Consider the following 25032-nt stretch of genomic DNA (forward strand, 5'->3'; position numbering starts at 1 on the left):
CCGCAATCCTGGCACTGGACACGGAGAGGTTGCGGCCCATGGGGCAGCCGTAGCCGTAAATGTATGCATTTGTGGCTCTAACTCGAAATTGAGTATTTGAATGCGGCGTGGCATGCATACAGTAGTAAAGTGCTGTTACGTTGTATCATAGATATAGATATACATAGATATCTTTATATAGATATAGATATCTAAAAATTTTGGAATCTCTTACATCTACTTCTTAGTGTAAGGAATGATTTCGACTAAGGTTTGATTTCAGATGAACAGAACTTACCGAACTGACTCATCTTTTCACTCTTTAAAGAATTAGTAAAAGGAAATATATCCCAAAAAGTGCAGGACCTTCATTACAAGATCTAGTTTCCAATGTGCTCCAGTTTTCCCTCATATTTTTTACCACTTCGTTTTCCTCTCTTTTTCAGTCTGTTTATTTATAACCCATCCATATTGCACTTCAGATTCGACTGTAAATCGAACATTTATCATTCCTAATTACTGGCACTAAGCTCTTGTCTGGAGTCGTTGGCCCAATGCACTGATTGATCTACTCCTCCTGTGGATGTGGACGAGCTCTGGGTCTGGATTTATAGACGGTAGTCGTGCAGCCGATGCATCCAAGGGAGGGAAAATCTCATTTGTTGCTCTTCGTTGCTAATTTTAATATTATTTTTGGAAATCTCATAAGCTGCCGAGAGTTTCCCCCTTTTCTGGTTTTTGCCCGGCTCGTTCTTTGATGCCCCGAACTGTTGATGTCTTTATTGCAGCTCGTATGCGCTGCTGGTGCTGCTGCTCACATTATAATTTTCATTCAGCTCTGGCCGTCGATGTACGTCTTCGGGTCTCCATCTGCTCGCTGGCATCCTCACGCGGCTTTGGCTGTCTATAATTGGCTTGTCTGACTGCCCGACCAGCTCCCTCCCTCAACTGGCTTCCGCCAGTTCTTCCTCGAGAACGGGTGTGCGCGGGTGCGGGTGCTGGTTCGGACTTTTAATCAAGATCAAGCGTGATAAATTGAAGTCGCTATGGGAATTGAAAGGCGTTGAGTGTGGGCAGGGTTGTGGCATTGATTGAGCAACTGGAAGTAGTACTACTGCTTGCACACCAAGTACTCTACACCTCTTTCTATAAATAGATTAAAATTCGAAAAGAATAAATCATTATTCCTAAATTGAACTTTTTACTGTTTTCCTTCTTATTGGTATTTTGGTATTGATTTGATGGAAAATCGCGGGATAATCTTGCAGCTTTTGAAGTTTCGCGGGGACAAAAATGCAATTGCAAATTAATAGGAAAGAAAATACAGGAATATACTTTTGCCAAAAGTTCAGTTTAATTTTTTTGCGGGATTCCTGAGTATCATCTCTCCGTTTTTTCTGTTTCAGTCTGTATATTATCGGTTAAAAAAACACTCCCCAGAGACCCATAAAACATCTCTGCAGACAGTGCGGGATACATGTGGAGATGGATCGTCAATATTCCCGTAAAGGTGTTGGTTTCTGTGGTGTCCAGTAGCTTCGGTAGCCGTCCACCCGCTGAGAGACACAGAAGCAGGTCGGATCAGCGAGAGATCTCTTGTGCCTGAAATATCATCACTTTATAAGGTGAAAAGACTTTTCGATTAAAGACACCATTTGATATACACTATTCGTATAATGTACATTCGATTACTGTCAGAGACGCCTGTCTGCATTGAAGCACTCCCGCATTTCACGATCCTACAACACAGAGGCCATAATAATGAGCTGCTGCATATTGCCCCATGGAATGCGAGGAACAGACAAGGCATCGAGTAAACGAGAAATCGCGAAACAATAATGCTGCTGCAACATAAACAAATCCGAGTATAAATCGTGGCTGGCTGGAACACAAAGCAGCCGACAAACTCTGGCACTTTGGTTGTCAGTCAGCGCCGTCGGTGCATTCCGAAGCGTTTCAGCCCGGTCGTATGAAGTGGATTCTAAGAAATGTTTGCGAAATGTGCGCACCGGATCGGCTCAGCGGAGGGACAAAGGGAGCATCTAGTTTCTGTCGGCTTTCAGGTCGAATCCACACTCCACACTCCCGGCAGGGGCCTTTGACGGGGGCTAATAGCTTAGGTCAACAATTAAACTCATTCTGTCCGTCTCGGGCTTTCCCCCACGAGAACTCGTCCTCCTTCTCCTACTCGTAGCTCTCCCTGCATTTCTGACTGACAACTGCAACGCCGTGCCGTCTATTTGCAATGCATTAATTTTAGATCGGGCCCCGACCCCTGCCCAGCGTTACTTGAGAGCCTTTCCTCGCCCGCGCTGGCAACAGAAATTCAAGCACAGGAAAAATCAATCGCCCGCACTGTCAATGTGCCCGCATTTTCCGGAGTTTCTTTCTCTCTCTCTCTCTCTCTCTCTCTCCCTCCCTCTCTTTGTTTTTGTCGTATTTCCTTTCATTTGATTTGATTTTATTTTGGCAGTGGAAACATTTTACCTTCCCCAAGAGTGGGAGTGTAAGAGGGAGCAGTAGGAGTCCGTGGCGCGCCAACTATGTTAATATTTGGCATGACCGCTCTGTATTCGTAATAATTGTTTAACTATGTGTTCACATATTTCTGTCATTTTTCGTTAGTAGAAATAAATTTAATCCAAATTTTGTATCATCAAAATCTACACTTTCAAATGAGAAAATCTCGTTCGACTGTCTCGATGGTCCAGTGTCCGTGTCACCTGCCCGGGGGACGTCACTGCGGCAAGGAGCTGCGAGAGAAGCGCCAGGAATTCTTCCAGGGGGACATCGATGACATTACGGACAGCGTAATGCAGGTGATGCGGATTTGCGGCCTCATGGCCTGGGAGGTGAGTCGCACCAGGGAAGTGATAAGGCGTTCGTTCGAGTTGCGCTACAAGATTGACTTAGTGCCCCGCAAGCGATTCTGCGAGACCTTCATCCATGGGCTTGCCGTCGAGGCGCAGATGTCGCGTATGGACTCCCAAATCGCCTACTCAATCTTGAAGGACCGCGATGGAGGGCAAGCGGCTGAAGTCCTTGATGGAGGGCATGAAGCATAGCCAGCAGTGCCTCTGGCTGCACGCGGCCAAGCGCACCGCTGAGATCTACGCGGCCTATGCGGGACTGATGCACTCCGAGATGCTGTCTTGTGTCTCTTGTGTCTACAAGAGTCTGTACGATGTGCTGTGTACCCGTGTGATCTGGGACGATGAGAACCATTGCCGCTGCGCCTGGACATCCGCGGTCCCCTCCCAGATCTCTACCATCTCCACAATGACCGCCGAGATTGAGGTGCTTTTCCTGAAGCAGAACATGGCTCCCAGCAGTGAACCCTCCGCAACGGCCGTGGTCCCCAGTCAGCTTTCCGTCCAAGTGAAAGAGATCATCGTGAATGAAGGGCCTCCGACAGGGCCGGCCAGCGAGATCAGCTCAAAGTCGTCCCGATACAACTATGGACTGAAGAAAGTAATCTAGAAGAAGTCCTCGAGTAAACCACCAACTGTGCAGAGCTCCAAGGCAAGCCTCGGAAGGCGTAGGAAGAAGTGCACGTGTCCGAAGCTGCAGTGCAATCGGAAGTTTGAGCGAGAGGCGCCAGAGATCACGGCCGAGTGCAGCCAGGAGCCGTATGTGTGCCGCTGGCTCCGCTACGACGAGGAGGAGGAGCAGTTCAAGGAGCACCGAGTTCCGTTCCCTCCCATCGAGGTCATCAGTCCTCCCTGCCACAAGGACGACCTGCCCTGCGATCCCGAATGCACCTGCACCTGCGACATCTGCACCTGCCAGCCTGCTTACGATGAGGGGGCTGGGGAGGAGGAGCACCACGGGGAGAGGCTGTCGGCCACCGGCATTGAGGACCACGACACTGACTACTGTTGGCTGGCTCCGTTCCGCGACTGGCCCCGGGTGGACGAGGAGCCGGTGGAGGAGCCGGAGGAGGAGGCAAGCATGACCCCCAACTCCGAAGAGGAGGAGGCGCTCTTCCAGTGCCGCTGCACCTGCGAGATCAAGCAGCGCGCCTTCCCTCATCTCTTCACCTACTTGGCTCCCTTCAAGCCGATCAAGCCCGTGGTTGAGGAGGTGCCTTCCGTCAAGGATCCAGAGAAGTGCGAAGAGGAAGAAGGCACTGAGGACTTTTTGGCGAAGCCTCCGCCCTGCGGTGTCTCCCTGGCCACCTACCGCTGCTGGTTGAAGCCGACACCCCCTCCAAGCGATCCCGAGTCCGTTACAGAGGAACAGCCACATATCGCAGTGCTGGCCCAGGGTGCGAAGCCCAAAGTAGCTGGAATTTCTATGGATGTCACCGTCAAGGGGCAGCACCACCAAAAAGGAAGCGATGTGGCCAAACCATCAGGGCCAGCGCCCGCATCAAAGTCTCGGAGGTCTACCACGAAAACACCCAATTTAAGGATTAGTATGCCAGCCCAAGCTGCAGCTCCTAAGGCACCGCCAAAGCCAGCTCCTACGGCTGTTCCCGCTCCAGCTCTAGCTCCAGCTCCGGTCGCCACTCCTCCAGCGGCCAAGCCCCCGCCAACTCACCAACACCAACAACAAGATCTGCTATTACATTGACGACGATGATGATGATGATGATGACAGCCACCAGCATCAGCTACTACCGACGCAACCACACCAACAACCACAAACGCAGGCACTGGCCAGAGCCATTCCCACAGTATCAGCAGGAGCAACAGCAACTCTCACGCCAGTATCTGTAGCAGCCCCAGCCGCTGCATCGGCCACGACAATTTCTTGTAAGTTGTTACCATGTATTGAATCATTCGCTCGCCTTCCCCTCGCATATGTGCTACTTATTCCGACTTACCTTGACACGAGACTGGTTTATGCTCTAATTTGACTACTATATTTAACTTAAACAGTATTTCACTCAGCTCACCTCCTCCGGCTCTACGAGTGAGGGAAAAGGATTTAAGCAATCAATCAGTTTCTTAGTTATACAAAAATTACACACACATTATCCAGAGACAATGCTCTAGAAATGATTAAATTCATACTTTTAAAAAAAGTAATTAAACGATAAAACAAAAGAAAAAACTACACCATTTGGTATTTTTATTTTCGAAATTATTTTATATTTTTTCCGTCGTTGGTTTTGTTTATTATACCCGATACTCAAAATGAGTATTGAGGTATATTAGATTTGTGGTAAAAGTGGATGTGTGTAACGTCCAGAAGGAATCGTTTCCGACCCCATAAAGTATATCTATTCTTGATCAGCATCAATAGCCGAGTCGATTGAGCCATGTCTGTCTGTCTGTCTGTCCGTCCGTCCGTCTGTCCGTCTGTCCGTCCCCTTCAGCGCCTAGTGCTCAAAGACTATAAGAGCTAGAGCAACGATGTTTTGGATCCAGACTTCTGTGATATGTCACTGCTACAAAAATATTTCAAAACTTCGCCCCGCCTACTTCCGCCCCCACAAAACACGAAAATCTGTGGCATCCACATTTTTAAAGATACGATAAAGCCAAAAACGCAGAATCGTAGAGGATGACTATATGTTCTAGAGTGTAAAATCTCAACCAGATCGTATAATTATTATAGCCAGAATCAAGAAAACAATTTCATTCTTTCTCGCTCTGTCTCTCTCTAACACACAGGTTTCATGGTCGGCTTTGCCAATTGCAAAATATGAGTTCAAGGATCTCAGAACCTATAAGAGCCAGAGCAACCAAATTTGGTATCCACACTCCTGTGATATCGGACCTTGACCGTTTCGTTTCCAAATTTCGCCACACCCCCTTTCGCCCCCGCAATGGACGAAAATCTGGGGCATCCACAAATCTCAGAGACTATTAAGGCTAGAGTAACAAAATTTGGTATCCGCACTTCTGTTAGATCTCACTATAAAACCTTTATCTCAGAATTTCGCCCCACCCCCTTCCGCCCACACAAAGGACGAAAATGTGTTGCATCCACAATATTGCAGATTCGAGAAAACTAAAAACGCAGAATCATAGATAATGACCATATCTATCAGACTGCTGAATCTGGATCAGATGGGATCATTTTTACACCCAAAAGGAACAAATCAATTTGCACTGGCTACGCAGCGCCCGACGTCACGCTCAGACTGATTTTCTGTCTCTCTCGCACGCACTCTTTGTCGTGTCGTTTAATATTAGCTGCGTCTGCCGGAGGAGAGCCATACTGACTAAGTATCGGGTATAACTGTAGAGTTGCGGTGTCCGCAGCAACTCACAACGTTCCCCCTCGTTTTATTTCTGCGCCGAGTTTTATTTAATTCGAAATAATTAGTCGGCCGATTGGGGATAAAAAACATTATCTCCACAAAGGTATTTCAAAATTCTTGAGAGAGCGAGCTTGCGGCACTAATCGGCTGAGATACCAATTCTGTCCTTTACGTAAAACCGAGTATCTGCTCGTTTCTGAATATTTTCCACCTACTGTTATCAGAATCAATGAAATTCCCTTCAGCCCCTTTCTGGCATAACCAAAGCGATTAAAACCGAAAAAAAAATTGGCTCAACTGGGTCAAAGTTCCGTTCTGTCAGTCAGGCAGCAGCGTTGTACGCGTCGGAACTGAATAGTAATATCGAAATATTGTGGGCAGAGAAAAAAACGAAGGGCAGGAAGGAATCTCTGTCTAGACGTGTGCCAAGTGCAATAGAGCACCGTAAACTGATTCCGCGGCAAACCGTCGACGGTTTGTCATATTGATTTTCTATCAAACAGCTCGCGACGCGATTATTATCGACGGGGGACTGGGGATAGGATGGGGATGGCTGTGGGCACACTAGAGGAGTGCGTGTTGAGATGCGTGGCAGGGCTGTCACGAATCGACAGCCTGCCAATTTCCGCACTGGCCTCCATCGTGACTTCAGTCTGGCTCCGACTGCCACTTCTGATGCGTGCCCGAAAACCGAACGCCCAGGAACGGGAACAGCTGCGTCGCCAGCGCTCTGAGGCGCGCCTGATCATGGCGCGTTGCAAGGAGCGAGGTTCCCGCCTCTTCTGAAGGCCACTTATCTCTGATCTTATTATATTTCCTTTTTAGGCTTCGAGTATGTGGTTAATCCTCCGGAAATGCCGACGGTTGCCTTTGGCAGAAAAATCAAGAGGTCTCCCAGCGGAAAGTTCCTAGAAGAGAAGGACATCGAGCCGCCCCCAGGACCAAATCCATTCACGTATGATTGTATGAAGGAAATTGCGTTCAAGGTAATGATGGCAATACAAATAAGGGTTGCAATGAGCCCAGCAACACTAAACTGAAATACTCCTTAGTATCCATCGAAGGCTGGTTTCTCAGCGCTGGCCAGCAAGACTTCCCGAATGCCGGCGGCCCGGGACTTGGGATATCCCCCTCTCGGCACCTATGACGTTAAGGAATCGCGGGACCAGTATGCCTACACCTTCAACAAGCAGGTGCTCCGCCAAGAGCCCAAGTGGATGTGTCCTGGGTGAGCATCGCATTGATGACAACTGGCCGGTAGAAAATTCTAATGGGTTCTCGACCATTTTTCAGGCCCTCCAGCTATATGTACCACCTGAAGTACCCCAAGTGGAATGTGGATATGGCGTTTGGAACCCGGAACATCATCTGGCCGGCGGTAGCTGTGTTCTGTGGCGCCTTCGATACCTCCCAGTGCATGGTGTGTGGCGAGAAGCCGGTGGGCGACTACTTCCAAAGCTTCAGCAGCGACAAGGATATATGCCGGAAGTGCATGTACGCCATGCAGGCCGTGATCAAGAAATGCGACCTGGGCGTGGTGGAGCGATGGTTCAAGCAGCGCGATATCAAGCAGTTTGTGCCCGCCCGCAGCTGCAGCTTCTTCCACGACCACAACGGCACCACGGCCGCAACGGAGAGGACCACGCGCAAGGTGCTGCGCGACAAAATTCGCGTCGAAAACTACCTGTATCGCTTTATCCAGAAGACCGTTTAGAAAATACTAGAAATACACCGACCAATGGCGACCATTCAATGCATACATTGAAAGTTCTTTGTGTTTTCCTGTTCGAACATTTCAGTCGCATTTCCGGCATCTAGCTTCCTCTCTCTTTGGCGTGTGGTAGCTTCCGTTCGAGTAACGGTTACGAGGACGTTGCCAGGTTACATACACGTGGCCAGGAGAAGCCAACAGAAACAGAAACGGACACCGACCCGATCAAGGCCACTTAACAACGGCTGCAGGCAACTCAGCCATTCAGAGCATTATGGCATTAGAGTCGCCATCAGAGCTCTCATGTCATTTTATGGTTTACTTCCTTTGCATGAGACTAGCAGTGGTCCAGTCCAGTCCAGCCCGGTCCGGACTTGTCCTTGTCATGGACCACATTTGGCATTTCGTATGCAAGTCAGTCCGTTGCATGTGGCAATAATGGCAGAAGGAGGCAGATCAAGCTACCTAGCCTGTGGGTATGCATTCTTCCACGTACTATTTACAGGTTCCGATTAAGTTAGAGCAGAGCTTCGAGCAAGCGCTGAATATTGATACTTTCGATACTTTCCATTACTAATTGAACAAAAGGATTTATTGGACATATACTTTACTCTCCTGAATCTGACATATTCTATCAAACTTTTCGTAACATTAATAATGTGTACACGTTTTTTTTATATTTCGAAACTGAAGTCCTGGATCGTTGATCGATTGGCAAACAAAAAAGAACAGCCACTGTGATATAAATTGTGCGAAACTTGAACTACATCAGCAGCAACCGTTCCCTTCTTTTTGAACAATTTTCAATTTGGCGAATGCGCGGCGGCGTAGATGACAAATCATTGGACTTGGCCGTGCAACCAAAAAGAACAGCCACTGTGATATAGAAATGTCAAAGATGGGTGGATAATATATCAGCAGCAGCGGTTCCCTGCGGTTGGGGACACGGCACGGGGATTTGTCAGTAACTGGAAGCACTGAAAAACGCGATTCCTTGGCTGTTTGGCACTTTAGGTACAAAAATAACAGCCACTGTGATATATAGAGTCGAAGGACATATAGCACAGCAACTAATCTCTCTACTTCAAAGGCTGGTGTAGTCTCCATCGCTGAGCGTTTCGTTTCCCATGTGTGGCTGTGGGCGCAGACATGCGCTATAAAGGAAAATCACTGTGATATGTAACGGTGAATTAACGCATATCACAACGATCGTTCCTTTTAGCGTATGGCCCCTAGGAAGTTGGGAGCTAATCAATGACACTGGGATGGATGTGAGGGTGGGTATGGGTGTTGGTGTGGGTGTGGTTGTGGTAGGTAGTGCTGCAAATGCCACAACGAACTTCAATGGTTGTCTAGCTTTATGATCAGAGAAATCACCTAAGGCTGGACGACCAAAGAAACTAATTGCAACCACAATAAGGTATCAACTCGTGGAGTGTACACACACTTTGTCACTTTTGTCACTTTCGTCACTGGTTGGCCATGTTGAACATTCTAAAATTATAGCACGAGTGTTCGGTCTAGTCACTTCGCTTGATCGGAACGTTGGTAAAAAGCGACCATACCGACAATCGCCATTTAATTTTAAAATTTGTCTTCTTTTTCTGCGACACACACACTTTATCGCCATTCTTGTACACTTGTTGGCGGGGCTGCAATCCTGAGACACACTTTGCCCAGTGATGAGGATGATCACGTAGACATAACTGCACAAAATGCATCCCAGGATCGGGGCCTCGGTATCGTCGTTCACAATGTGCGCTGAGACGCTCGCTGATCGCTTACTATGGGATTATAAGACAAACTTCACCCAGTGCTGCAAGCAAGTTGGCAAAACTGAACAAAGTTTATCGTATAATAGTTCCGAGATAGTTTGTTTTTCTTTCTTTTTCTCCTTCACTTCGGGCACCTCACACCCTGAAGATGCGTTGCTAACTGATGATTTATCTGCCGGACATCGTATCTTTTATACCGGATCGAGCAGGCAGTCCTGCCCTGCAGAGGTGGCTGAGCTCTTGTTACCTGTGGGCGGCGGGCGGACGGCCTGTGTAAGGACTGAGATGCTTTTCCGCGAATTCGCCGCCGTCTCGCGACCTTCGACGACGGCGTTCGTCAAAATTTTGCAACTTAATCCGTGGCCATAAACGGATTAATACGAGTACAGCTCCGTTTCAGGGAAAAACGCGCAGCTGTGTCGCGCACAAATTCGCAGAAGTGCAATTAGGTTAGGCCCACAAGACAAAAGAAGGGATCGCCGCTCCGACTGGTTAATTTGGCAGTTATCGGGAAGCATGTGTCGTGGTACTTGGAACACGGTACTTAGGTATGACAGCAACGCAATCCCGCATAGAGCACGAGTACGAGTACTTCCAGAAGTCTTTCCCCGCCTCAAGAAACCTGGTGTGGTGACTGTACCAGCACACAAAGGGCTTAACGCAGTTTTCATCGGCTCAATGCCATCGAAGCGTCCTTGATGCCGGCCATGTTTAAGTGGCTTGAATTCCCACCGGTGGAAAAGACAAAATATTGCTCTTTTGGAAGACGTTGTCCCTGGTTTTTCCATTTGGCGTTGATCAATCAGTTGTGATTGATGAGATACCTAATAAAAGATCAGATTTAATGAATTACAAATGAGTTTATTTAATTTTTTAGTGGATTCAAATTGTATACATAGATAATATGAAAAATTGTTTTATTAAATTAATTGAAGAATTTAAAGATTTTCTTACAAAGTTTTGTAATACCACTGCTACTTTAGTAAATGTACTTCTAATATCGAATTTTCTATACGTCAGTCTCGCAGTTTGTACGAGTCTTATGTCACATTCTGTTCTAAACACCTTAGAAAACAATACGTAAATACAATATTTAAAACAACTTCAATTATTCTAAAACCACGGCTTTTACATTGGATTGACCGTTCGCAAGCCGATAAGTGAACAAAATGCATAACATCGGAATACTCAGTATGCTCTTTACCGCTCTGGCAGTAGTAGTCGTGAGTTAGACCCAAACTTGTGTTCGATCTTAACTTATGAGCCCAAACACCACAGTGCCTGAGAGTGAAAGAATTCGTGGCTATGCCTCTGTCCATAGCCAAGCCGAATCGTGGGAATTTCGCATCCACACCAGTGGCGGAGGGTAAGATTGAAACCAGCACGGACCGCGGACGGGGGAACCTGAGCCTGGTTAGCAATGATAAGGATGAATCAGAAACCCCACAGGAAGATACAAAAGATGATTGAGGCCGGCTTGCTCGCCGGTGGCGTCACGGGGAACACAACCAATACACCCACCACACGCAACACAACCATCACAGTGGACAGCACCATCAAGCTAGCAATGAATTCTAGTGTACCGACGATGTATGATTTGAGACTTTTTGAAGGGCCTGTAAGCGTGAGAGCAGGCGCTGGAGGAGGCGGGGGAGACGGTGGAGGCGGCGGAGAAGCCTTTCGCGCACATAGACCTGGCGGCAAGGAGCTAACCGTGAAAGTTCCAATGGTTAAAAAGAATCAGTACGGTCAGTGGGTGTTCGATCCATGGGCCGCCACCTTTGGGGTCATGTTTTTAGATACTCGCTTCGCCGCAAGGGCCGCTCACACTCTGCCACGGGTGGTCGTCGACTCAATCCAATCATAGAATACTATCCGCGCAAAAAGAAATTGGAGCAAATCTGTGCTAACAAGAGCACCATTTACAAAGTTGACCTTGTCAATGACTGGCTAATGCGCCACCTCTCCAAAACGAAGTTAAAGTTTCGACCCTTCCAAATTGGGTTGCGGAGGACAGTGTATAATACAGGATTTTCCGAGTTGTGCCACACCGATTTGTACAACGAATTGGTCGATTACCTCATGTGCCAGATACTACGCAATCAGAGAATGGAATCCGTGCTACCCAAGTATTCATTACAGCAGATAGCCATATCCTAATCTCCATGAACCATTACGATTACATTGCGATAGAGCATAAGCATACCTACTCAAATAAAATGTGAAATAAAACGGTTATTTGGTTTGGTTTTTTTGTTAGCTTTCGCTGTATATTTTTTTCTGGTTTATTTGGTAAAATTAAATCAATATCTTCATTTCATTTTGCAATTCTTTGTTTGCTTGTTATTACATATTTTCAGATATCTTTTTCTTAGAAAAACGAACATAATTGTTTAAAATTTTCAGCGTTGTACAACTAGAAGGAGAAGAAAACAAATGTTGAAAACTAGAAGATTGAAAATTATAAAGAAATCCTCTCAATTGATTCATAGTTCTTGCTGCAGCTGTCCTGCTTCTGGTTGTCCGTCCACGGCGCTGACTCCCTCTCCACCTCTACGCACTCCTCAAACCAGCTGTGGGGAAGTAAAAAAGATAGATGTACAACATATTATTATTTGGACATGCTAGCGAAATCGTTCTCTGTCGCTAAAAAGTGGCTGAAATCGGATGATGATGTCGCAAGTAATCTGTTGATTTCTATATGCATTGTGTTCATTTTACAATTGGTTATCGGAACGGAACGTTAGCGTCAGTTCGTTGAATGAATAATGGTTAACATAACTCTGAAGTGTAGTGTGATCGAAACCTGCGGGAAAAACAGACGTGCATTAGCATTTTGAATTTCAGAATTGTAAGAACTCCCCTCCACTCACCGCTTTGTGTAAAATATGTTGGGCTTCCACTTGGGTCGGGCAACAATGCCAAGAAAATCAATGGGGGAGAATAACTATGATAACTAATCCTTAAATGGTATGTGTTATAGCTTTTTACACTGCAAAGATATATTAGAGACATTCATTATATTAGTTAAATAAATCTGTTGTCTAAGAACTCTTCATTTAGAGCGAAACTTCGTACAGAAAATTACAATTAGCATATCGTTTTGTTTATCACCAAACAGCAGACCCTTTTTACATAAAGTGTGCTTGGTATTCTGAAATTCACAGGTATATCACTTAACCCTTCAACTTGAGTGGAACATATGAATCTCTGAAATTGTATCCAAATTTAAGCCAAACAAAATTTCGCTCAATGAATGGAATGTCTCTTAAAAGGTCTTCCAATCGTTTATTTACTTTTACTCTTTGCTCTGCGGGGCCTTAACTGGGATGCGGGTGTAAGACTCCCATCTTACTCTAGTAGACTACTATTAGTAAACCTCCCATCCTTAGTTAACCGTAGAAAAATGCTTGGTGTGATATTTATGCACAACTTGATCAGGGGTGACATAGACAGCCCTGATCTGTTGAGCCGCATAAACTTCACGATTCCTATTAGACTGACTAGAAATTTTATACCGTTGTTCCTTCCACTTTGTAGATCGAATTATTCCTTGCATGAACCGTTTAGGGTCTTATGCTCGGATTATAATTCCCTCTACCATATTATATCCACCACTAATTTTCTTCCTCTTATTAAATTATTAATCCTTACACACCTTTCTAGAAATTAGTAATTGTAGTGGTATTTGTATTTTGATTGCATGCTTAGTTTCTTAGTAAGTTTAGTACTAATTTTCCTCGAATGTTAGTCTAATAGCTATCTTTCTTGCATGTTCGCGTTTGGTTCGGCTACGCACCGCGCGTCATGCGGCAGCGCCCCTCGGTCGGTTGGGCGGGAGGAGGGCTGCGTTTTGCCTGGGATCCGCGCGTAACAGCCTTCTGCTGGTGTCACACGGGCCACTTGACGGTGCAGTAACTGCCTCGCCTCTTGAAAGATGCAGTCATTGCATGTCAACGTCCACAATTACTTTACGCAGCTTTAACTATATTGCATACAGATCTTATAAAGAAAATTTACCTACATATCTGATTCTAGAAAAAAACGAGGGGGAACGTTGTGAGCTGCTGAGGACACCGCAACTCTACAGTTATACCCGATACTAAGTCAGTATGGCTCTCCTCCGGCAGACGCCGCTAATATTAAACGACACGACAAAGAGTGCGTGCGAGAGAGACAGAAAATCAGTCTGAGCGTGACGTCGGGCGCTGCGTAGCCACTGCAAATTGATTTGTTCCTATTGGCTATACAAATTATCTGATCTGATCCAGATTCAGCAATCTGATAGATATGGTCATTATCTATGATTCTGCGTTTTTAGTTTTCTCGAATGTGCAATATTGTGGATGCAACAGATTTTCGTCCTTTGCGGGGGCGAAAGGGGGTGTGGCGAAATTTTGAAACAAACTCGTCTCGGTCCGATATATTAGGAGTGTGGATACCAAACTTGGTTGCTCTAGCTTTTGTAGTCTCTGAGATCTAGGCGCTAATGTTTTACTCTAAGCAAAGCCGCCTCTGCTACGTGTGTGTTAGAGAGAGACAGGGCGAGAAAAAATGAAATTGTTTTCTTGATGCTGGCTATAATAATAATACGATCCAGTTCAGATTACGCAGTCTTAAAGATATGGTCATTCTCTACAATTCTACGTTTTTGGTTTTCTCATATCTTTAAAATTGTGGATGCCACAGATTTTCGTCCTTTGTGGGGCGGAAGTGGGCGGGGCGAAGTTTTGAAATATTTTTGTAGCAGTGACATATCACAGAAGTCTGAGTCCAAAACATCGTTGCTCTAGCTCTTATAGTCTTTGAGCACTAGGCGCTGAAGGGGACGGACAGACGGACGGACGGACAGACAGACATGGCTCAATCGACTCGGCTATTGATGCTGATCAAGAATATATATACTTTATGGGGTCGGAAACGATTCCTTCTGGACGTTACACACATCCACTTTTACCACAAATCTAATATACCTCAATACTCATTTTGAGTATCGGGTATAATAAACAAAACCAACGACGGAAAAAATATAAAATAATTTCGAAAATAAAAATACCAAATAGTGTAGTTTTTTCTTTTGTTTTATCGTTTAATTACTTTTTTTAAAAGTATGAATTTAATCATTTCTAGAGCATTGTCTCTGGATAATGTGTGTGTAATTTTTGTATAACTAAGAAACTGATTGATTGCTTAAATCCTTTTCCCTCACTCGTAGAGCCGGAGGAGGTGAGCTGAGTGAAATACTGTTTAAGTTAAATATAGTAGTCAAATTAGAGCATAAACCAGTCTCGTGTCAAGGTAAGTCGGAATAAGTAGCACATATGCGAGGGGAAGGCGAGCGAATGATTCAATACATGGTAACAACTTACAAGAAATTGTCGTGGCCGATGCAGCGGCTGGGGCTGCTACAGATACTGGCGTGGGAGTTGCTGTTGCTCCTGCTGATACTGTGGGAATGGCTCTGGCCAGTGCCTGCGTTTGTGGTTGTTGGTGTGGTTGCGTCGGTAGTAGCTGATGCTGGTGGCTGTCATCATCATCATCATCATCGTCGTCAATGTAATAGCAGATCTTGTTGTTGGTGTTGCTGACGCCACCGCCACCGCCGCTGCCGCCAAAACCATTGATGTTGTTGCTGTGGATGATGTGGGTGTGGGTACTGCTGATCGGGTTTGCCGAATGTATGGTTTTTGTCGCTGTCTGCTGTTTGCGCTTGTGTCCGGTTATGCTTAGAGCCGCCGATAGACTCGAAGCCGCATGCAGGATCGAGCGCCGATTGAAAATACTATTGGAGGCTGCCGCTGCGGCCGCGTTGTTGTTCTTCCGAAACTTCTGATGCTGATGATGATGATGGTGACCTGATGGTGGCAGCGGTGGCGGCGGCGGCGGTGGCTGCTGTTGCGCCGGCGGTGGATGTAGCGTTGGCGGTTGTCACGAACATGGCACCTCCGTCGTCGTGGCAGTGCTGTTGCTTCCGTTATTATGCGCCTGCGACTGCGGTGACGACTGCCCTTGCTGCTGCTGCTCCTGCTCCGATGTATCCAACTCCGAGCCGTTCTTGCCAGATGTCTTAAAACTTGGCGCATTCGTTTGTGCCGCAGTGGGTGTGGTGGGCGTCTGAGCTCCCAAATCGCTCGATGCATTCGAATTATCCTCCGTCAGCTAGATAAAACCGAAGAACTCAATCAAAAAGATCCGCAATTAATATGGTTGGCGCCTGTATTTACCGATTCACTTAGCCGGTGGATCTTGGCGCCGCTATCCCGTCCCCGATTGCCACTGGCTAGCTGCGTCTGACTGCCCGGCGGCAGAGCTTCCTGCGACTGGGCCAATTCTGTGGAGAGTCGCTTGCGGTTGGCCAGCAGCGTGTTGTTGAAGCTAGTTTGGCTCTCCATGGACTTGCGCTCGCGTTTGAGGAAGTCAGCGTCCAAGTAGACGGTGAGCTGCTTGCGCTTTACATGCCGCGTATCGATGGCCATGCCCTCCTTGAGCATCTTGATGTTGACCTAGAAATAACCAGAATATCGATTAACCACCACCGAATATGACTACTTTTTCGACACTACTTACGCCATGCATGATCACGTGCTCTGTGAAATTCTGTATGCTTTCTGTGAGGTCGACGTTGAGGTTCTCCGAACGCTCAAACTCCAGACCGATGAACCACATGGAGCAGAAGGGAGCCGATGTCACTGAGGCCTGGTTGGGCGGGGGCTGCTTCAGGTCGTCCTCGTTGCCGCTGTTGTTCTGCGAGTTGTTTGCGCTCTCCCCTTTCTTCAGTTCAAAGCATTTGGGGTTGACGTGCGCCAGAGCAATGTGAGGGTTGCGCTCCAAGTTGCCGATAAGCAGGCGGATCTTGGACTCGACGAGTCCACACCACTCCAGGTGGTCGTCAGCCGTCTGCGAGTTGACCAACAGCACTATGAAGTGGCGATATCTGTAAAAGAAGCTGGGCGCCTCGAAGAGACGCTCCCAGGATGCGCGGCCAAGCATGATCTCGTCCGTAATGTTCATGCCGCGAGTGAACTCGGTCAACATGACCTTCTTGGTGGATTCGGACACATTAAATGTGGAATTTTGTTGTGGATACGCAGGCGTTATGATTGGCATCAGATGATAGCGATCTGATGCATTGACGCGCGGATCCCAGACCTAACCCAGCCGCGGAAGCATTAAAGAGTTGGATCAATTAAAGAAAACACTTTCCGATTTGGGAAGCAAAACTTCTTCACATACCTGAAATCTGAGATTCACGTTGTCGGGGTGCTTGAGTAGCACCGGATTAGGCCACTTCCAGCGTGAAAAGACCAAGAAGAACTTGTGCACCAAGGTGGCAGCTGTAGCGTTCGGGTACAGCTGGCAAGTCCGGGCCACCAGCATGGCCCAGGTGACGCCGCCGAAGTAGCCCAGCGAATTAGAATAAATACCATGCTCTGCGGATAGACAAATATTTAGTTTGCTGCAATGACTAGGTGTTGCTCGAACACATACTCTTGGCCCACAGCTTGATGGTGCGCAAGGCTAGGCGAAAATTCTCAATGTTGGGCACCAGGGCCAGGATCTCGTCCGTCACACGGCAGCCGTTGAGGCTGCGCACCGAGCGATGATCCAGATTCCGAAGCAAATTATCATCGCGCAGATCAAAGTCGTCGGGTATCTCTTTAAGCGAAAGTCGCGCGAACAGCAAATCGATTTCGATGCCATCAAAGTTCATTTTGATGACTGGCACAAAGGCCTCTTCCACAGAGCGACACTCGGTGACCTCCGGCTGCTTCTTCAGCACCTCGAAGAAGCTCTGAAAGTATTCGGCGCGCTCAATGTTGCGGGGAGCCACGCACAGGGCATCGATATCGGCTCCCTTGTGGTGCACACCCAGGCGATACGACCCAAAGGTGTATATCTTTCCGCCCAGCTTCTCGGCAGCTGACTCTGGCATGTTCTTGCTGACGGACATCTCCTTCACCCACTGCTTGACCAGCGTATTGAGCTTAGCCAGGATCTCCATGCGGTGGTTCAGCTCTTCCTGGCTCTCGAACACGTTGAACGGCTCCAGGGAGGCGCGGAGGTTCTCCGTCCGCTGCAGGTCCGCCGGCTTCGGCTCGGCCAGGCTGATGGCCGAGGTCATGCCCAACTGTTTGGCGGGCTGGCCCCCCGAGGTAGAATTTCCATTGTGTTGATGTTGGTGCTGGTATTGCTGTTGCTGCTGCTGCTGATTCTGGCGATGTGTTGGTTCGGAATTCCACATTTTGTATAAGTTGGGCTTAAAATATAGGTACTGGAGTACCGGGAAGCAAATGGATTAGTTGATGCTCTGCTCTATAGCGTTTGTGACGATTGGTTAACTCACCTAACTAGGCTTAAAATGTATGTTTTGTAGTACAATTAAGTTGCTCGTGCTGCTGCCCAAAAAATGGAATTGTATCTGTTGCCACTTGCTTTGTCTTTTTGGTTTCTCGTCTTCCACTTCGCTTTGTTGTTGTTCCTCTTCTTAATCCTGGGACTTTTCTGCGCTAAATAAAATGCTGAAAGCAGTTCATATATATATAAGTTTAACAGAAAATTGCAATTTATATGAGTGCTGACGAAACTGCGATAAGATTTTTTACCCCACAAACGCACACACCACCAGCACCGTTATGTGAGAAAACAAAACCATGAACGCCAAGCTGCAGCTGGTCACACTGGAATGCACTCTCTTCTCTCTCTCTCTCCCACACACGCTCTTTCTTTCGATTGGGGCATAAACAAATGCGTAAATAAATTAGCGCAAAGAGATGTGCCGCGTGGTGCGGGCAGCGTGCAAAAGTGCCAACTAATCGTGGAAATTGACAAACATAAACAAAGAAATCAAAAGCTGAGGCAAACCATCATTTTCCTTGCAGATGCAGCCACTGAGCGCACCTCACGCGCTCCAACTCACGCCCACGCACACCTACACCTACACTGGCAGGCAAGCGTATACATACACGCCGAAAAACAAAATACATAAGAGTGGGGGGAAACTTTTATCTCTTTTATCCTACCTGCGCTGCGTCGTATGCGCTTCTTGTGTGGGATCCAATCTACAAGCGAATCTTCAGGCCAAGTGAATCCCGGCTACGGGACGTGCCTCCTGTACATATGGGCAATGTATATTTTTGTAATTTGGCAGCAGTGGGCGCATCGTCGAGTGTTGCCCATTCATGCGTTGTGGTTGGAGTCCGGCGTGATCAGACTTTTTGCAGCTCTTGTGTCTTTTGCTGTCGCTTTATCTTCTGGCTTCCTGCCCTCTGCGCTTTTCACTATTTTTCTACCTCTTTTTACCACTATATGCGGCCTCTCGCGTTTTTTATGCTACGTGACGTTCTCTGGCAGCGAAGCAAACTGTGCATTTAGTAGGGGAGCACAACAAAAAACACTATTAGCCTTTTGCTGGGGGGCTTTTGTAGCGGGGCACGGTTCTCGATTAGGTTGGGGGCCGACTTGGTTGCTTTTAACGTGCGCCAAACATTTTCCGCTGCTTTTTTTCTTTTGATTTGCGCGTTCTACCAATTATAATGCAGTGTGACCGCGGATGAGGTATCCCTTCCGGCCCTCAGAAATATACCGTCTCATTTTTAAAATATACCGTAAATATACCGCCCACTTAAGCCCCCTTTACTTAAACAGGTGAACAACTTGAGTTAAGCCGCGGAAAATAATAGCAATCATAATAATAACAATGCTTCTTGTGGCTTCATCCTAGCGTTTATCTTTATTAAACGATAGAGACCACGATATCTTTCAACTGACCTGCTCTAGAATTAATCGAAATGCATTAAATTAGTAGAGAGTGTAGAGTAGAGTACCCACAATATACCGAAATATACCGATGACAAAATCGAACTAAGCCCACTTAAGCCACCTATATAAACAGTTCAAAGACTTTAGGGAAATGGCGGCAAATAGTACCGCCTGTAAATTCTTCTTGTAAATTTAAAAAAACACGATATCTTTCTCCTGAACTGCGCTAAAATTATTAAATTTTCATTTCCGGTGGAATATTAAAATATAGTGGTCTAAAATGGGTTAAGCGTTCTCCTTCAAGGATTGAAAGCCATATTCCTCGATTTTAATATTAAATTTGATTTACTAGCTAAATGGGACTGTCAACCCTAAACATGTAATTGTATATCCCTTTGGTGAAATAATTTTGCACAAGATGTGAACGAAAAGTAAGTGCTGCTGGTAAAGCAGCATCAGGTACGAGCATGAACATTTGTATACCCTATTTCCTTCCTAATTAACATTAAAATTCGGTTTTCCAAGCTGCTTTAAAAAATTTTAATGACTTTTTTTAGATTGAAATGTTTTTTAGCCTATTAATGCATTTGATTATTTAGTCCTGTATAAATATCTCGATCCCGATCTGTTACACTTGGCTTGTTTCCCAGAGGGCAATGCCGGCTAGCTGTCGACCCCAGGACTGGGTAGTTCCCCTTGCCCGCCAAATGTAGACAAAAAAGGAGACATACTACTTCTCGGGACATCAAAACTAACAACAACCTAAAGACAAGAAAATCATAAACAGACGGCTATCAAGTGGGTGAAGCTTGGATGTTATCACTTCGCGCGCCCGCCCTACCTGTGACCAAACACAACGTTCATTTTGGCCACCCTCTGCTGGAACGGTAACGGCTGGCCTAATCCATGGCTTACGCCACGCGTCCTCCCTCTATTTTAAATTTACGGCATCATGCTTCAGTATAAATACAAGCTTTAATAATTATAAATTGACAATTTCATCTTTCTCATAAATAAATACTCCAAATTATCACTAACCAAAAAGAAACACCAAAACTTTCGACACAATGGCAAACACGGAAATAACTGCTGAAATTTCGTTCAACCAACAGGGATACCCTCACCCATACGTAATGGAATATGTGTAGATGAGTGGATCCAGTTTTACGGGAGTTAATTTAACTCGGGCCCCTACGGAGACTTAACCTACCAAGAGCTCTTGTTAAGGGTCCCCGGGACATAAACAATAAACAATAGTTTTCCACAAATCGCTCGAGCAAATACGGTGGACTGATGGGACCCCCGCGTCACCCACTAAGGGTTAATCTTCTGGAACTGAACAGCTGATCGCAGATTTAGGTTCGTGAAAGGTGTTGGTGTTTTTACATATTTAGTTCAATGGCCAAGATTTTACGTTAAACGGTTTAAGCTAATACTAAATACTAAATAAAGGACAACCCACGGAACAAAATAACATTTAATGTGGAACGGTGTTTGGAGTGCGGATTATGTTTTTTTTCTTTAAGTTCAAACGACGTGGGCGATCGCTGGCCGTGGCCGGTCAGCCCTAAATTTATATAGGTCCGTGTATACGTGTGCGCGTGTGTGCGTATGAATAGGGTTTCGGGGTTTTTACGTGGTGAATGAGACCAAACGTGTGGCACGCACTGCAAGGCGATGCAACGATCGTGCGGTGTGGCTAGAATCGCCCTGGCAGCTAAATCGTCCTCTTTCACCCTCCCCCTTCACACGTCCCGCGCTACTTGGCTTACACACGCGCAACTGGAACGAACTCACTCAGGTTCACGTTGGACAGTCTTCTTCTCTGCAGTCGACTTTCTCGAACTCCAGTGTTCCTCTCCAGGAAACCTGGCCCAGTTCTGGTGTCTATATTCTTTGCCGGTTCAAACTTTCTGTTTTAAGCACAAAATTTCAAATTTCGACGTTACTCTTCCGTCCTCGCTCCACGATTTCCATAACCCAATCCCCGTTTTCTAATTTTTTCACTCCTATTTATCCCTATTTCCCTTACTAATACATATAACTAATCCTATTCTCTTTCTTAAATCCCCAGTACGGCTCCAGCTCCCCCCGATGACACAATACACCATCGAGCCTTTCTGGACTTCCGCTAGATGGCGCGTCGCCCCCAGCCTTGGCCACCTATCGTTCAGGTGGGACTGGAACACCACCACAAGTATGTCGTCACTCCCATTAGGGACAACATACGCGTGGGCCTGTCCACCGGATTCCGGAACACTATTGAGCACACGCCGGCGTGCCCTGCATTCTTCTGCCGCGCCCAACGTAGGCCACACCCACACCTCACTACAGTCTCAGGTCTTTGGCGTGGTACACTCCTATGGGACGGCCGTTAAGGTCCTCCAGAGCATACGCGTTCTCTCCTACTGGCTTCACTACCCGGCATCGGATGAATTTGCGCGCGAACTTGGCATTAAAGCCTTTTCCGAAGTCACTAAGGACAAAATTTCGGCGGAATACCTCTTGTCCCGGCCTCGCGTAAAACACCCGAGCTCGCTGGTTGTACCTTTCCCTTCTACGGTCGTATGCCTGATGTAAACTAGCGCGAATCCTCTCTTGGATGAGTGGTCGCTTGTCCTGACCCTCCAGCAGCGATATGTCATGCTCGTCGATTGACCGCAGTCGCTTTGCCAGCTTGTAGCATGACCCATGCAAATACATTTGCTGCCCGAAGACTGCAAAGAATGGTGTTACGCCTGTCGCCTCGTGAACCGAGTTCCTAATAGCCAGTTCTATCTCTTCTATCGTCTTCCAGATACGCCCGAATCGCGCTGAGTACTGTGCTATTCACGCGTTCGGCTGCGTTACTCTGCGGAGAATACACTGGCGTCCTCATATGAGTGACTCCGAATGCATCGGTCATCTCTACTCGGATACTCGGATACTACTACATTGTCCGCTCCTTTCCGGTGTTCTATGCCGAAATCGAAGGCCTGCAGTTGAAGGGACCAACGAGCTAAGTGACCATCCAGGTTCTTCATGGTCATGAGCCATTTGAGACTGGCGTGGTCAGTTATGACTGTAAACGGCATAAGCTCTACGTACGGACGGAACTTAAGGATCGCCATGAGGGCTGCCAGACACTCCTTCTCTGTCACCGAGTAGTTTTTTTGGTGGCCATTCAGTTTGGCAGAGAAAAACGCTATGGGCCTCTCGTTCTGCTCGTCATCCCGTTGGAAGAGTACGGCTCCTACCCCATAATGTGAGGCGTCGCACTGTATTTAGAAGTGCCGCTTGAAATCCGCGTGTACCAGGACTGGTGCCGAGGTGAGTGTAGCTTTTAGCTCCCCCATGGCTCGTTTTGCCTCCTCCGTCAATTTAAACTTTCCATTTCCCGACTTTTTCAGGGCGTCTGTGAGCGGACCGGCCATCTCAGCATAGTTTTTCATAAAGCGCCGGTACCAGCCCGCAGTTCCCAGGAAACTACGCAATTCTCGAACAGATCGCGGCTCGGGAATGCGCTAAATGGCCGACACACGATCCGGATCCATCTTCAGCGGTCCTCCTCCCACTATAAATCCCAGGTATTTAATGTTTTTATAGCAAAAATGAGATTTGCTCAGCTCTATCGTTAAATTTGCTTCTTGTAGACGCTCGGCAACCTGTCGCAGAATCTTCACGTGCGTTTGGAAGTCCTCAGCTATAATCAGCAAGTCGTCGAGATACGCATAGACGTTTAAACGCATCTCAACCGGAATCACCTTATCGACCAGTCTACATAGGCGTTGTGCGGCGTTGCAGATGCCAAAGGGCATCATACGGAACTGGTACAGAGGCCGTCCCGGCACTTGCCAAAAAGCGAATTTTAAGTCGACGCTGGAGATATATATCGTCTGATCGAGACGCGACAAAATCCCCTCGATGCTAGGAAGTGGGTAAGCGTCCTTGATGGTTATTTTGTTGAGCTTTCGGGCATTGAGACAGAAACGATTTTTGCCCGGCCTTCGCACCACGGTGGTACGGTTGCTCCACGGACTATCACTGTACTCGATGACTCCCAAAGCCAACATTTTGTCCACCTCACCACACACCACTTCCTGCATCGCTGGCGACAGCGGGTAATGTCGATCCTTCACAGGCTCGGCCTTCTCCACCAACTGAATTTTGTGAGTCTCTCTCGACGTCCTCCCCAGGCCTACGGCTTCGAAAGTCAGAAACTCTGCCTTCACCTGATCCAAGGCTGCCTTTTGCTCTTCTGACAACTCCCATTCTTCCTGCACTATCTCCTTCTCCAGGCCTTCCACATAGTGAGCGACTTGATCAGCCAGCACTTTTTCCACTAATCTGTGAGATGCCCCTACTGGACCTTCTCCCATCACCTCAGGACCCAATGAGAATACCCGCCAAAAGTCTACCCCCAAGTAAATTTCCTGTTCCAAGAAAGGGTATACGAAAACCGTTAATCTTTTTACCTCTCCCTTGTATTTCACCGGTAATTCTACTCGGCCAACGATTGCGCGATCTTCCCCATTCGCTACCTTCACTATAGAAGAATATCGACGAGCCTCCACGCCCAGCTTCTCCAGGAATTCCTGACCATTACACCCTAGCATGCTGTGTGTAGCGCCTGAATCCAACAGGCCTCGCACGGACTCGTCCATTATAGAGATTTCTGCGAAAACTCTCGGGTCTTTCTTGCAACAACGCTTTACTGAAGCAATCACCTGCCTCCTCATAGCTCGCCTTTGCTTAAACCGCTATCTAATTCATTTTTATTTACTTCTACTTTCTCTGCGCAGGCCCCTTCTGTGAGCGTGATTCGCCTGCTTGCATCGCACCCCTATTCATGTTTCCCGCGCAATTCGGACAGGTTGGACAATATGCATCGGGCTTTCCACACCGGTAGCAGAAAATTCGCCTCTCCGATGCCATACAGTCCCTAAAGCCATGATCGGTCTGCCCGCAGTTCCAGCAAATCAACTTCTGTGGAACACGCTGTGTCATTTGCGCTTCCTCAATGACCTCTGCCTCTTCATCGCTACTCGACCGATCCTGCGCGACCTCGCTGACGTTCGCATTCGCCCCGCGACCATAGTTTGTGGCTTTGGGTGCTCCTCGCCACGAAGATCGAGCCTTCCTCTTCAGATGTGCCTCTATTTCCACGCACTCATCCCGCAGTTGGTCTAAGGAATAAACCCGTAAGGCGTAGACGAATCTCGCTATCTCATCTGTGAGTGCCTTTTTGACGATTTTTACCATCTCCTTTTCAGGTGGTGGCATCTCAAACCTCGACGCGAGCTTTCTCATGACATGGAAAAAGTCTTCCACACTCTCGTTTGACCGCTGCATTCTTTCTCGCAGTTCTCTCATGCGGTCGAACTCGGACGCCGTGCCTCGGAAACGAGCAATTAAGTCGCCCCTTAGTTCCTGCCAAACACCACCGCCATGATCACTTCACTACCCGGCATCGGATGAATTTGCGCGCGAACTTGGCATTAAAGCCTTTTCCGAAGTCACTAAGGACAAAATTTCGGCGGAATACCTCTTGTCCCGGCCTCGCGTAAAACACCCGAGCTCGCTGGTTGTACCTTACCCTACTACGCTCGTATGCC

The 25032-nt window shown here is 47.1% G+C and overlaps 3 protein-coding genes, 1 long non-coding RNA gene and 1 pseudogene across 5 annotated transcripts in view; 4 read left to right on the forward strand and 1 right to left on the reverse strand.

Moving 5' to 3' along the window:
- LOC117193491 overlaps positions 1 to 7960 on the forward strand; it is a 29539-nt gene extending 21579 nt beyond the window's left edge. The window contains exons 1-4 of one of the 2 annotated variants that reach the window (XM_033398242.1): positions 6773 to 6962; positions 7019 to 7179; positions 7246 to 7421; positions 7487 to 7960. In XM_033398242.1, coding sequence (XP_033254133.1) covers positions 6869 to 6962; positions 7019 to 7179; positions 7246 to 7421; positions 7487 to 7907 — 852 coding nt within the window. In that variant the 5' untranslated portion in view covers positions 6773 to 6868 and the 3' untranslated portion in view covers positions 7908 to 7960. Of the gene's footprint in view, positions 1 to 6772; positions 6963 to 7018; positions 7180 to 7245; positions 7422 to 7486 lie in introns of those variants that run through there. The other variant, XM_033398243.1, reaches the window with a different exon arrangement.
- Positions 2619 to 3484, forward strand: LOC117193493. The gene is made up of 2 exons (XM_033398244.1): positions 2619 to 2831; positions 2893 to 3484. Exon 2 carries the CDS (start codon positions 2998 to 3000, stop codon positions 3457 to 3459), a length of 462 nt encoding a protein of 153 aa, XP_033254135.1. The 5' UTR covers positions 2619 to 2831; positions 2893 to 2997; the 3' UTR covers positions 3460 to 3484.
- Positions 7961 to 10595: 2635 nt separating the features above from the next.
- On the forward strand, positions 10596 to 11938 carry LOC108160847. The gene is made up of 2 exons (XM_017295103.2): positions 10596 to 10902; positions 10958 to 11938. The coding sequence occupies exons 1-2, from the start codon at positions 10849 to 10851 to the stop codon at positions 11147 to 11149; spliced, it is 246 nt and encodes an 81-aa protein (XP_017150592.2). The 5' UTR covers positions 10596 to 10848; the 3' UTR covers positions 11150 to 11938.
- Positions 11939 to 14833: 2895 nt separating this feature from the next.
- Positions 14834 to 19217, reverse strand: LOC117192802 (annotated as a pseudogene).
- A 3745-nt stretch (positions 19218 to 22962) lies between these two features.
- On the forward strand, positions 22963 to 24323 carry LOC117193212. Its single transcript, XR_004474534.1, has 3 exons — positions 22963 to 23004; positions 23071 to 23355; positions 24220 to 24323. It is a non-coding gene; the product is annotated as an uncharacterized LOC117193212 (long non-coding RNA).
- Positions 24324 to 25032: the final 709 nt, after the last annotated feature.

This window comes from Drosophila miranda (genome assembly GCF_003369915.1).
Source record: "Drosophila miranda strain MSH22 chromosome Y unlocalized genomic scaffold, D.miranda_PacBio2.1 Contig_Y2_pilon, whole genome shotgun sequence".
In the NCBI taxonomy this organism is placed as follows: Eukaryota; Metazoa; Arthropoda; class Insecta; order Diptera; family Drosophilidae; genus Drosophila; species Drosophila miranda.